At 44.8% G+C, this 12,543-nt stretch overlaps 1 protein-coding gene across 1 annotated transcript in view; it reads left to right on the top strand.

Annotated features, from left to right (window-relative positions):
* The window catches only part of ppp5c (protein phosphatase 5, catalytic subunit), a 54,021-nt gene that overhangs the window by 37,812 nt on the left and 3,666 nt on the right, over positions 1-12,543 (top strand). Inside the window, exons 7-12 of the mRNA XM_060856078.1 lie at positions 1,554-1,659; positions 4,842-4,984; positions 6,464-6,551; positions 7,446-7,486; positions 8,612-8,790; positions 12,055-12,136. Of these exons, the coding sequence (XP_060712061.1) occupies positions 1,554-1,659; positions 4,842-4,984; positions 6,464-6,551; positions 7,446-7,486; positions 8,612-8,790; positions 12,055-12,136 (639 nt within the window). The remainder of the gene's footprint in view (positions 1-1,553; positions 1,660-4,841; positions 4,985-6,463; positions 6,552-7,445; positions 7,487-8,611; positions 8,791-12,054; positions 12,137-12,543) is intronic.

Raw genomic sequence — 12,543 nt, 5'->3', positions numbered from 1 at the left:
TTAAAGTGTTGAATGGGATGCCACTCAAGTGGGCTCCTGGTTGGTGGCTGTGCTACTTAGATGTTGTCAGGGCTGTACTCTCCTGAGCAAGTGGGAGTACTCCAACACAGTCTTGATTGAGACCAGGAGAGGAGAGGCAGCCTTTTGGAATTCAGAAGGGGAGTTACTTGAGTGTAGAATTCTCAGCCTCTGACATGCTGTTTTAGCCCATTGTTTATCTGGCTGGTCCAATTCCAGGTTTTAACAAGCCGACGTCCACAAATTGAATTAGGCACCATAGAGTTTCAGGGATTTACAAGGATTTTAGTGTAAGCCTATAGTTTCGCACAAACGCCAGTTTCCATTTTTCCTTTCTGAACTGTTTCCCTGGCCAACATTGCTGTACATGTTCTTCAGTATCCTGCTCAGACATGTATGACATAGCTTTGGAGCAGGTTAGACTTGAACCGGGATACTAGTGGCTCAGAGGTAGGAAGACTGCACTGTGAGAAATCCAACAAACATCACCTGTGCTCAGTCAGCTCTGGAGCTGTTCTTTGTTGCCCCCTGTAGTGGTTCTCTTGTAGCACAGAAGGCGGAGTTCATGTCCCGCCAGCTACAGAGGTGTGTGGTTATATCACTGAGCAGCTTGATTAGACAAAGAGATAACATTTTTAAAAATTTAGAGAGAGACAAGGGGCCCTCTACTAGCATAGTGGTAGTGTCCCTGCCAGTGGACTGGGAGGCCCACGTTCAAGTCCCACCAGTCCCAGAGGTGTGTAATACATCTCTGAGCAGGTTGATGAGAAAAATAGTTTTGTCATTGACCCTTATGGGTGCAGTGGCAATGTCCCTACCCCGGACTAGGAGGCCAAGTTCAAGTCCCACCTGCTGCAGGCGTGTGTAATAACATCTCTGCACACGCTGATTAGAAAATAGATGTTTTATTGATCCTTCAGTGGGCCTTTATGAAACAATGATAGTGCCCCTGCCTCTGATCCAGGAAGCCTGGCTTCGCATCCAGCCTGCTCCAGGGGTGTGCAATAAAAGTCTGAGCGAGTTAATTAATTTTTTTGTTGTCCCTTAAAGAGACCTGGATATCTAACACTGGATCCAGTTTAACTTCCTCAGGATGTATTGTGCTGTTACTGTCTTTTAAGCCTTACAGAACCATTTCTTTCAGAGAATGGATTTCGATGGCTCTGGTGCAACAATATATTGTTTGTCCAAATTCCAAATCTTCTCATAAGCAGAAGAGGACAACAGAGTGACAGCTCAATCTCAGTTCAGACCTTGGGCCTCTGTACCTTTGTAAAAGCTACCCAACAAAGCAGCAAATACTCAGCAATTGCTGTGATGGGATCCAGGATCGTCTTTCCCATGTGTAGTGTATATTACAGGATTTCTACTAGAAATATCACGAATATAAAACAGTTTGGGGGACTGGAGGCGCGAGTGTGCATTCACAGAATTTCTCACAATATTTGTTGCTGCTCCCTGCCTTTGTGTTATTTGATGTCTGATGTTCTCTGTTGCTAATTCAGTTCTTCCTCCTTAATCTGCGTGCTGTTCAGTTATTTAATGGAGATTTTGTAGACCGAGGGTCGTTTTCTGTGGAGGTTATATTAGTCCTGTTTGGGTTTAAGCTGCTTTTGCCAAATCACTTCCACGTTCTCAGAGGTAAGATTTATATTCCCTGTGATACTTTTGTAAGAACTGTTTGTTTTACTCTTTCACGGGATGTACATTTATTGCCCATCCCTAATTGCCCTTGAACTGAATGGCCACGGCAGAGGGTACTTGCAAGTCAACTGCATTGCTGAGAGTCTGGAGTCACATGTAGGCCAGCCCAGGTAAGAATGGTAGATTTTTGTTCCTATAGGGCATTATTGAACCAGGTGTTTTTTTTTAAACTCCCATCACTATTGGTTGTCGTGGTCACCATGATGTTTGTATTCCAGACCTTAGTACTTAATCTTAATTTTACCAACTGGCATGGTGGGGTTTGACCCATGTCTGTAAGAGGAATAGCCTGGCCCTCTGGGTTAATAATCTACTGCATAATTTGCCCTGCCCCAAAACCAGCATTGCTGTGCGATCTTTTATAACTTCAGGATATCCCAAAGCCCGTTACAGCACATGGAATACTTCCTAAATGTAGTCGCTGTTGTGCCATAGGAAACACAACCAGTTTGTGCACACCAAACGCCCACACTCAGTGAGCCATCAAGTTCATCAGTTTTTCTTTGAAGGTATGTCTTGCCCCTTTGATCTTAAATGGGTGGGTTTTTTTTCTTGTTCAGGGGACAGTTTCCCTTTCACTCCAACTCCCTGAGCCCTGGAACCTTCCTCTAAAAGATATCCCATGTAACCAGGGATACATCAAGAAAATTTGGTAATTATCTGAAGGGAAGAAATTTGCAGAGACAGTGAGATTTAGTTACTCCCTTGTAGAAGGCCTGCACAGACAATGAATGACTGGCTGCCTCCTGACTGCTTCTTGATTCTATAAGTGAGGAAGATTCTGACCAGCTATTGGGACGGGCAGCAGTCCTGGTCCATAAGAGGCAAAAAAAAATCCCTGTCGAGTGTGTGGTGCTGGAAAAGCATGGCCGGTAAGCACAGGCAGCATCCGAGGAGCAGGAGAGTCGACATTTGGAGTATAATCTCTTCATCAGGAATGAGGCCTGTGGACCCACAAATCCTCAGATGCTGCCTGATCCTGCTGTGCTTTTCCAGCACCACACTCTCGACTCTGATCTCCAGCATCTGCAGTCCTCACTTTCTGCCAGAAAAGAATCCCTTCCCACTTCAAAAACAGAGAGTAGCAGCCAGAAAATTGGCAAGCACGGGAGTTAACTGAAAGTGGTGGCAGATCAGAGAAATTAAGTGGAGCGAAGGAAAATTGTAGTCCCCAAGGAAGGGCGGTAACTAGAAATAAGAGGGGACTTGGCGGATAAGTTTGTTGAGGGAGCAGAGCTTAAATGTTGGCAGCTGGTACCTGTTTATATTTCATAGTGTTTACTGCCCCACGCACTGGGTGTTTGAAACAGAAGCTAAACACTGAACAGGAGTATTTCAAGTTAGGGCAGAGAGAAGGGATGAGAGGAGACAAAATAGTATGTAGTTATGAAATTAGATGAGCTGAGAAGCACTGATTAAACACTGACAGGAGGCTGGTAGTTTAACCAATCCATTGCAACACTGATCCATAGTAACCATTGGCCTGGGACACGGGAAAACTCACCTGATCTTCCAAGTGGGTGCTACAGGAGATTTTATGTTCATTCGAGGACAGAAGCCACCTCAGTTTGTCTGCTGTGCAACTGTGCTGCACCCCTTCATACTTGCACGGGCAGGTCAGCCTAGATGATGTGCTCAAGTCTGTGAAAGTTGGGAAGGGAGGGGCTATACTGGAATCCTAAACCTGTGTACAAGTGCTACCACATGAGCTGATGTACATTGAGGTAGTGTTCAGTTGTGTTTTGGCATTAAGTTACTGACTCACAGTTGGCACCAAGACTAGCATGATGAAATCTAATCCCATTAGACGAACTGACACAGAGGAACTAGGGAGAAAAATGCAAATAGCACAAAAGTGAGCAAAAATGGGGGGGGGGGGGGGGTTGCAAAAGGAGGAGTAGACAGCGCACAATTAGTTGAGAATAAATTCAGATAATAAGCTTTTGAAAGTAAGAAAGGAGCATCCACTGAGCAGAGGTCATTTCATCCGTTCTACTTTTTTTGCTGCCTTTTCTTTATCCCCCTACCGTCTCTACCCTACCTTTCTTCACCTGTTCTCTCTCCACCAGAATGTTTTGCCACAAGGACTGTATTCCTGTCCTGTTGGTACCTTGCCCTTGCAGCCATACGATGCCTTTTATTGTCAGCTTTGACTGAGTGGTCGCTCTTTCATCTCTGAGTCGCATGGATGTTAGGTCAAATCCCCACCTGGGGACTGGAGCACTAAAATCAAGGCTGACACCTCAATGCAGTGCTGAGGGAGTATTGAGCTGTCAGTGGGGTCCTCTTTTGGATGAGACATGAACCCATCTGCCATCTCGGGTGAACCCCAAAGATCTCATTGTCACTGTTTTGCAGAGTTCTCCCTGATGTCTTGGCTGATTGTTATCATAAAATCAACATCACAAAACCGGTGATCTGGTGAAAATGTAATCCTGCAGATGCTGGAAATCTGAAATAAAACGGGACAGAAGAGACTCCGCAGGTCTGGCAGCACCTGTAGGCAGAGAAACAGAGTTAATGTTTAGAGTCTAGGATGACTTTTCTTCAGAACCTTTTCTCTCCACAGATGCTGACAGATCTCTGCTGCTCCAACTCTTCCTGTTTTCTTTTCAGGTTTATCTAGGCATGTTTGTGGGGGCTTGGTGTGCACACATATTGGTTTCCTCAGCAACGCTGACCACACTGTCCTGGCTGTACAGCTGTTTGTGGTATCTGATGGCTGTTAAGGCAGCTACAAAAGTCTCTGCAAATCTAGATTTTCTGCAGTTTGGCCTTGAGCTAGTTTGGCAGCTGAGAGCCCAACTGTCTCTGCACCAGATCAGTAAAGGATCTGGGGGTCTGCACTGGTGACTGAGGTAAGATTGTGGGCTGGAGTGAAGGCTGCCTGACTTTCTTTCATTCTCCCTTGACCCTGTGTGACCTGGAAATATCGGGTCCAGTTGGATGGGTGTTGCCCTTGGTTGTGCCCCAGTGCACTCTGCACTGCGTGGGGTCAGTGACAGGCTGCAGGTAAATTTTGAGAGCTGGCCAAAGGGCTTTTGAAACCTAAGTTGATGACCATAACAAGGACATTCCTAGATCACAGGGTAGAGTTTGTTCTCTCTCCACTCTTGCAGGTAACCACGAAACAGACAACATGAACCAAATGTATGGCTTTGAGGGTGAGGTGAAAGCCAAATACACATCACAGATGTTTGAGCTCTTCAGTGAGGTCTTCCAGTGGCTGCCTTTGGCTCAGTGCATTAACAGTAAAGTATTGGTGAGTGGACACCTTTCTATTCCATTGGATGCTGATGGCATGGGGTGATATTATGACTCTTCCTGCCAGTATATTTGAAGGTTGGAATGGGGTGAGGGGGGGGTGGAAAGTGGCCAAAATGCTGCCTCCTAACCAATTTCTGAGCTGGTAGGATAAGGCAGAAGAAAGGTGATAGGGCACCTCAGCAGAGTGTGTTATCGATCAAGTAGATGGGGTAAACCCCTGGGTTGGAGAGTGTACTACCCAGCATCCATCACCTCCCTCCCATTCCCCAGCCCAGCCTGTCTAACATAATGACTCCACACCCTTTGTTGGAATCTCCCACCAACTCCATCCCCAAAATCCGGGCGACACCTTGTCTTCAGGTGGAATTTGCTGTAGTTCCACAGTGGTCACCACTGTGTCCTGGCCTTGCTGGGACTACCGAGCAGTTGTCTGGGGCTGGACTTGCTGTCTCTGAGGGGCAGAACTACCACATGGCTGGGCTGATGTATTATCACTATGGACCAGTCAGATTTCATACCAGTGGGATGCTGACTGATGTCACCCATGCGCTCCCCCCTCACTGACCTCCACCCATTCATTTCTTCACTTTCCACTGTTTTAACCAGATCTATAATCAGCAGAAACAGCCCCTGATGGACAAATCTAGTCTATTCCAACCTTGTCCTCATTAGACAATACACCTTAGTCCAGTAAGGCTGCTCTAAACTGCTTCCATCACATCCCTTTCCTCAAATAAGGTGTTCGATACAGTGTGTAGTCTGCCACATGTGGTCTTGCCAGTGCCCAATGTAGCACAAACATGACCTCCTACTTTTGCAATCCATTAGACTCAGTCATGCAGCACAGAAACAGGCCCTTTTGTCCAACTTGTCCGCACCGACCACGTACTCTAATCTGACCGAGTCCCATTTACCAGCATTTGGCCCATATCCCTGTAAATCTTATCCTATTCGTGTACCCAGCAGACATTGTCATTGTACCCCCTCCAGCAGCTTTCCTAATTGTTTGCCTGTACCTGCCCATAACCTTTTGTGATTCACACACAAGGACACCCAGACACCATTCCATCTGAATGTTCTTGCTGTTGTGGGGATCTTTAAGATCCGCGTACAGCAGCAGCTTCCAGAAGTTGAAGCTATGCATCAACACGCCTGTCTGCCTGTTTGGTTGTCGCAGGAGTCATACCACTTAGAGGGAACATTGTACCCTGATCTCAGAAAACCAGCCCATCCCAGTCTTAAACAATTAAGCAAGTATGACTTCCTGGGGTAGAGAATTCACAGTTATTCACGTGAAATGGTTTCTCCTCATCTCAGTCTGAAATGATCGGCCCCTTATCTTGGTCCCATGTTTTTGATTCTGAGACCAGTGTGACCAATCTCTTGGCTTCTACCCTGTCAAGCCCGGTCAGAATCCTGTCTGTTCCAGTTAGCTTGCCTCTGGTTCTAAATTATTCCATTCACCGTATAATAGATAATGCATGGAGGACTCTTCAGCGAGGATGGTATAACCCTGGAAGACATCAAGAAGATTGATCGGAACCGACAGCCGCCAGATTCAGGTATGAAGTTGTAACCTACACGTGATCAGTCCATGATTGATGGTGTGTGCCCGTGACCAGGTGATCTATCTGGGTCAGAATCTAATGGGAATCCCTGACAACTCCTTAATTTGTTTGGGTGTGCAGCACAAAAGTAATTTCAGTTTTGTTTATTAAGCTGACCAGTTTCTAATAACTATGTTTGTTTTTCAAGAAGATTAAACATAAAAATATAAAACATTCTCATTGCCGTTTTGAGGTAAATTTAAGCCCTTGAATATTGTATACTGAATAACGCACCTGATCATGTCAGACACAGTTCACTCGCTCAGGTATACTTTACCAGTCATACACACTTGTCTCAGTTGCAAATTAGGCTTCTATATTCCATAAAACTGAGCAACATTTTTACACGTGAAAGGATGTAACAAGCTGAGTTTTGTTTTATTCCTCCTTTCCCTTGGTTTTCTGTCTTTCCCCCTGCTATTTATCTCCTTTACACCCTGCTGTCCTCTCCCTCCTCTTTCCATTATCTGCCTTATTACTGTTTCTCTACATTTTTAAACAAGACAAGGTCTTTTCCCTGGGGTGGGGTGAGTCCAGAATAGAGGGCATGGATTTAGGGTGAGAGGGGAAAAATTTAAAAGGGACCTAAGGTGCAACTTTTTCACGCAGAGGGTGGTGCGTGTATGGAATGAGTTGCCAGAAGAAATGGTGGAGGCTGGTACAATTGCAATATCTAGAAGGCATCTGGATGGGTATATGAATAGGAAGGGTTTAGAGGGATATTGGCCAAGTGCTGGCAAATGGGAATGAATTAGGTTAGGATATCTGGTCAGCATGGACGGGTTGGACCTAAGGGTCTATTTCCCTGCTCTGTCTTTAATTGTTCTCATTTCCTGTGTTTTGCAACAGGTCCAATGTGTGATTTGCTCTGGTCAGATCCACAGCCTCAGGTAAGAGTTCAGATTCCGACATACTGCCTTCAGATCTGAGTGGTGTCCTATCTTTTAAAAACTTGGACCATATTTTGCTGAACATGTGGGGTTAGGGATCCCAGATGTGCCCTGATGTCAAAGCTTTGGTCATAAATTAAGAAGATGGATGGGATTTTATCTTGGCAAGTGGCCTGCTGTCTTTGAGCTCTGTGTGTCTCGACATTTGGAAAGGGCAGTTAGTGGAGTCACCTCATTTAATGGACAGAGCCTAAAGTGGAACACCAAGTTTGGTTATTTATTACCAGCCAGAGAGAATAGTGAAGTTAGGGGATCTCTATTTCAAACTTCTGCTCAGTCATTGAAGATATTCAATAATGTGGTTTTGTTTTTGGTGTTTGGGGACTGTGAAGAGCTGAAATTGAGGCCATTGTCGTATCGGACATGATCACATTGAATGTTCCTGTGGTTGAATGGCCTACTCCTCTAATTTCTTATGTTCTAACCCATTGAGACACCCACAACATCCACCCAATTTGATGTTGCTAAACGAGATGCATCGATTGGCGATGCTAGCTAAATTTGATCTCTGTTCTCAGGAGCTCAGATGACTAAGAGGCAATCGCAGTGGACTTGAGAATCCATAAAGGTTTAATTGGATAGGCAGCGATTTTTCTTTTTCCCCCCCTGCTGTGTGAGAAATCTAAACAGTCTCGGGATAAGGGGGCTGATCATTCAGGATTGAAATGGGGAGAATTACTTCAAACAGGTGGTGAAGTTCTCCACCAAGATGTTGTGGATGTTGCATGGTTGAATATGTTTGGAGCTTGGATAGACAGATTATTGGTCTTCAGAAATCAAGGACAGTAAATGTGATAGTGACGTTGATGCCCAAGATCAGCCATGATCATATCGAATGATGGACCTTACTTAAGGGGCCGAATGGTCTACTCCACGTTCTATGCCATGTTCTTGAGCTGGGGTGATGGCTCAAGTTGAGGTCTCCCGAGGTGCTGCCCCAGACACAGTTTTCTCAATTGGCTGCACCAATAAAACCCAGACACCAAACTGGTGCTGCATGCTCCGTCACTCATGGCTCTTGTTATTGCCCTGAGTGAAAGTGTCCATTTCTGTTGTCTTTTCTAGAACGGGAGGTCAGTCAGCAAGCGTGGCGTCAGCTGCCAGTTTGGTCCAGATGTCACTAGCCGATTCCTGGAAGAGAATAAACTGGATTATATCATCAGGAGCCATGAGGTGAAACCAGACGGCTATGAGGTTACACATAACGGCAAATGTATCACTGTGTTTTCAGCGCCAAATTATTGGTAAGTATTCAAAAGAACATAGTTTTCTATAGTTATGATTCCAGCTGATGGTAATACTGGGAGAGTCAGTTTCTAGAGTGTTTCCTGGCTCAACAGAGTTTATCTTTTGTATTAATTTTGCAATTTGTTTAGTATTGTCAGTTACTGATAATATTCACATGAGACTGCTAATGCACTTTACGCAAAAGAATGCAAGTGGGGGAAAAAAGTGTTGGAACAAATTTAAACAGAAACTTCCCAGCAACAGCAAAAAGAAAGGGTCAGTCCTTTTTCCCCAGCAGTATCCTTTACAGGTTTGCAGCCCCAATTGCTTCTATCTCCACTTGGAGACTTCTTACTCGACTGATGAGGTCACAAGCATTTCCTTCCACCAGCTCAATGTAGTTCTCTCCACCTATCCCTGTGACACACAAGACATGGGACTAAACCGCTGTGTTTTTCTCACTGAACTGTAAAGACAGTTTAAAACTAATTTTGAGTTCTCATGGCCTGCAGTTTCCACAAAGTATTAAACTGCCTTTCTGCTAGAATGGGTATTTCCTTCTGAACTCAAACTGCCTAAGATCCCTGGCCATCTACCTCTGTCGATCATGAGTTCAGTTTTGTAAAACTTGATCTCTCCAGCTGGTTTGCTAGTCATTTAACTAAATTCAGACGTTAGCTTGGAAAGGGTGTTTCAAACTCACTGTTCGACAAATGATTGTCTGACATTTTTTTTAAAAAAGACCTTCACAGAACTAAAACCATAACTCCGTTTTAATTCCGCTTTGTAATCTAAATTCCCAAACGACAATAACATGTTATAAATATGGGACAGCGATGACTGCCTTAAACAATTAATCGAGGGACCCTGATAATGTCCTGCGGACCTGGGTTCAAATCCCACCACAGCAGAAGGTGAAATTCGAATTTAATAAATAAAAATCTGGAATTAATAGTCTAATAATGACCATGAATCGGTAGCCAATTGTTGGAAAAAACCCATTTGGTTCACTGATGACCTTTAAGGGAAGGAAACTGCCATCCTCACCTGGTCCGGCCTACACGTGACTCCAGACCCACAGTAGTGTCGCTCACTTTTTTTTTAAAAAATCTGTCCTCTGGGTAATTAGGGAAGAGCAAACTGGCTCAAATAGAGTCTAAATTTGTTCTTTAAAAATTGTTAATCTATCACAACGAAGGCTATTTGGCCAGTCTTGTCAGTCCCAGCTCTGTGCTAGAACAATTCAAACCTAATCCCACTGCCTTGTGGTCTCCCCACTGCGTTGCCTTCTCTGTGTTGAAAGAGAAGGTGGGGAGAAATGTTTGCATTGGCAAGAAGATTAGTCACCAGCAAATACAGATTTAAGATCATTGACAACAGAACCAGAGAGGGGAGATAGGATTTCTCACGTCACCTGTGATCGGGAATGTGCTACCTCAGATGTCAGTAGAAGCAGAATCGAGCAGCTAACGAAAGGGAATTGGATAGGTTACTTGAACGGAAGATGATGGCAGAGTAGTGGGGAAAGAACAAGGAGGACTGCCAGAATTTGAACTAACTTCAAAGAACTGGCACAAGCTCTACGGGCCATGTGGGGAAGTTTACCTGCTGAAGGAGCAGTGCTTTGAAAGCTCTCGGTTCCGTGATCGGTCAATAAGCACACCCAATCAGTCTGGTTCTTTAAGACTTCACTCTTGATTTCTTCATACGGCCGGGCCCAGAGCTTCCGGGAATACACAAGTTGAGCACTTCTGCATTCCTCAGAGGAGTTGCATACATGATTAAAACAAAGACATTTTTATATTTTTCTTAAAGAAGGCCCATGATCGCATAGTACATTCAAGCAATTACCAATCCATACATGATCCTACTTTATTTGGCAGTTACTTGGCCCAATGATATTTCCTGGGAACCAACTTAATTTTCCAACACTAAGGCCACCCTTATCCCACGAACCGAGCCATTGCACCTGACCCGAAGGTCAGTAAGGATGGCTAGTAATGTCATATCTCGTCGAGTTATTTCTGTGATTTAAAGGGTGCATTGTGTGCCAACTTCTATTGAAGCAGACTGCGGTTACTCACTTATGCAGCTAAAGCAGAACTAGCAGTCAGTAACTTAAACGCCATTTTATGCGGCTTTAGCAGAATTGTCAGTCTGCAGCCGAGAAGCCATTTTGTCATGTTATTTGCACCGAGAAGCCATCTTGTTACCATCTAGGTTAAGAGCATCTGTTAAATGGTTGTCCCTGACTACAAGTAGTCACCTCAACCTGTGTTCAGGTTTCAGCTCCTCATTGTGGGAATGAAAAGAGTAGCTTTCTTTTCAAATTTATTTATGAAAAGTGTGCAAGGTCAGCAATTGTTGTCCATCCCCTAGTTACCTTAGAACCAAGATCAGAGTTGACCACATTGAGTCGAGGTGAGTGATCAGATCGGAAACCAAGGAGCGTACACTCACCTCAGGGCCTCCAATCTAAAGCCTATCATCCATCAGTTCAAAACTTTAGAGTGGAAAAGCTGTCTTAACATAAGTTATGGTGTATTGGTGAGAGGGTTTTGGGCTTTTAATGAGTTGGCCGTTGAATCAACCATATTGTGGGTCTGAAATCTCGCTTACGTCAAACAGGACGAGGACAGTAGATTTCCTTCCCTAAAGGACATAAGTGAGCCAGATATTTCTATTTTACAGCAGTCAAAGGTAGTTTCACAGTCACTATAATTTTTTTTTATTCTTTAATTTTAAATTCTCCCACTTGCCATGGTGGACCTGTGCTCCTAGAGCATTGGCCTGGGCCTCTGCATTACAGCCCAGTGGCACTACCATGGCGCCATTGTCTTATCCCCTAAACCCAGTTCATCAAACCTGATCCACAGGTTAGGGTGGATTGGCCATGCTAAATTACCCATAGAGTCCAGGGATATCCAGGCTATATGGATTAGCCATGGAAAATGCAGGGTTACAGGGATAGGGTAGCGGGGTTGGATCTGTGTGGGATCCACTGAGGGTCAATGTGGACTCAATGGGCTGAACGGCCTGCTTCCTCACTCTGGAGATTCTATTCTGTTCTGATCAATTGTATTTATTAGAGCCATGATTAAACACCATCTCCTCCCTTCCCTTCCACAACTTGTTATCCCGGAGCAATCTCCTGTGATTTAACATTGCGTCAAGTTATCAGTATGTGCTGTACATACCAGTGCACATTTGCTGCCTCTTCCTTTGCATTGCAATTGCCTGTGTCTGAATCCATGTCTTAATGATTGCTCTTTCTGTCTCAGTGATCAGATGGGAAACCAAGGAGCGTACATTCACCTCACGGGCTCTGATCTAAAGCCCATCTTCCATCAATTTAAAACTGTGGTAAGTTCAGAGTGGAAACGCTGTCTTAGTGTGAGTTGTGGAGTGTTAGAGCTGACCGGGGACAGGGGAGTTGGGCTTGAGGGCAGGGAAAGGGCGCCTGTTCAGCAGTAGGAACAGGTGGACAGTCGGGTGGGCAAGGAGGGGAGTGGGGTTCAGGGACCTAACGATGTTTGCAGGGGACAGCCTGGATGGGGGGGGGCAAGTTCATGGCACCAAGAGACAGGAGATGTGGTCGATTCAGAAGCACCGTCAAACTTGGGTTTGTGCAGCTTAATCATGTACAAAAGCACTAAAGGGGGGTGCCAGATTGCACCATTTTAATTTAATGGAAACAAATTGAGTATAAGAAACTGCATAGGGATGATTTCAACAGGAAAGTGTGAGCTCAAGGAGGTGGTGTGTATGTG

This window comes from Hemiscyllium ocellatum, chromosome 47, assembly GCF_020745735.1.
Source record: "Hemiscyllium ocellatum isolate sHemOce1 chromosome 47, sHemOce1.pat.X.cur, whole genome shotgun sequence".
Classification (NCBI taxonomy): domain Eukaryota; kingdom Metazoa; phylum Chordata; class Chondrichthyes; order Orectolobiformes; family Hemiscylliidae; genus Hemiscyllium; species Hemiscyllium ocellatum.
The sequence above is the reverse complement of the archived record's forward strand: the minus strand, read 5'-3'. Positions and strand labels throughout refer to the sequence as shown.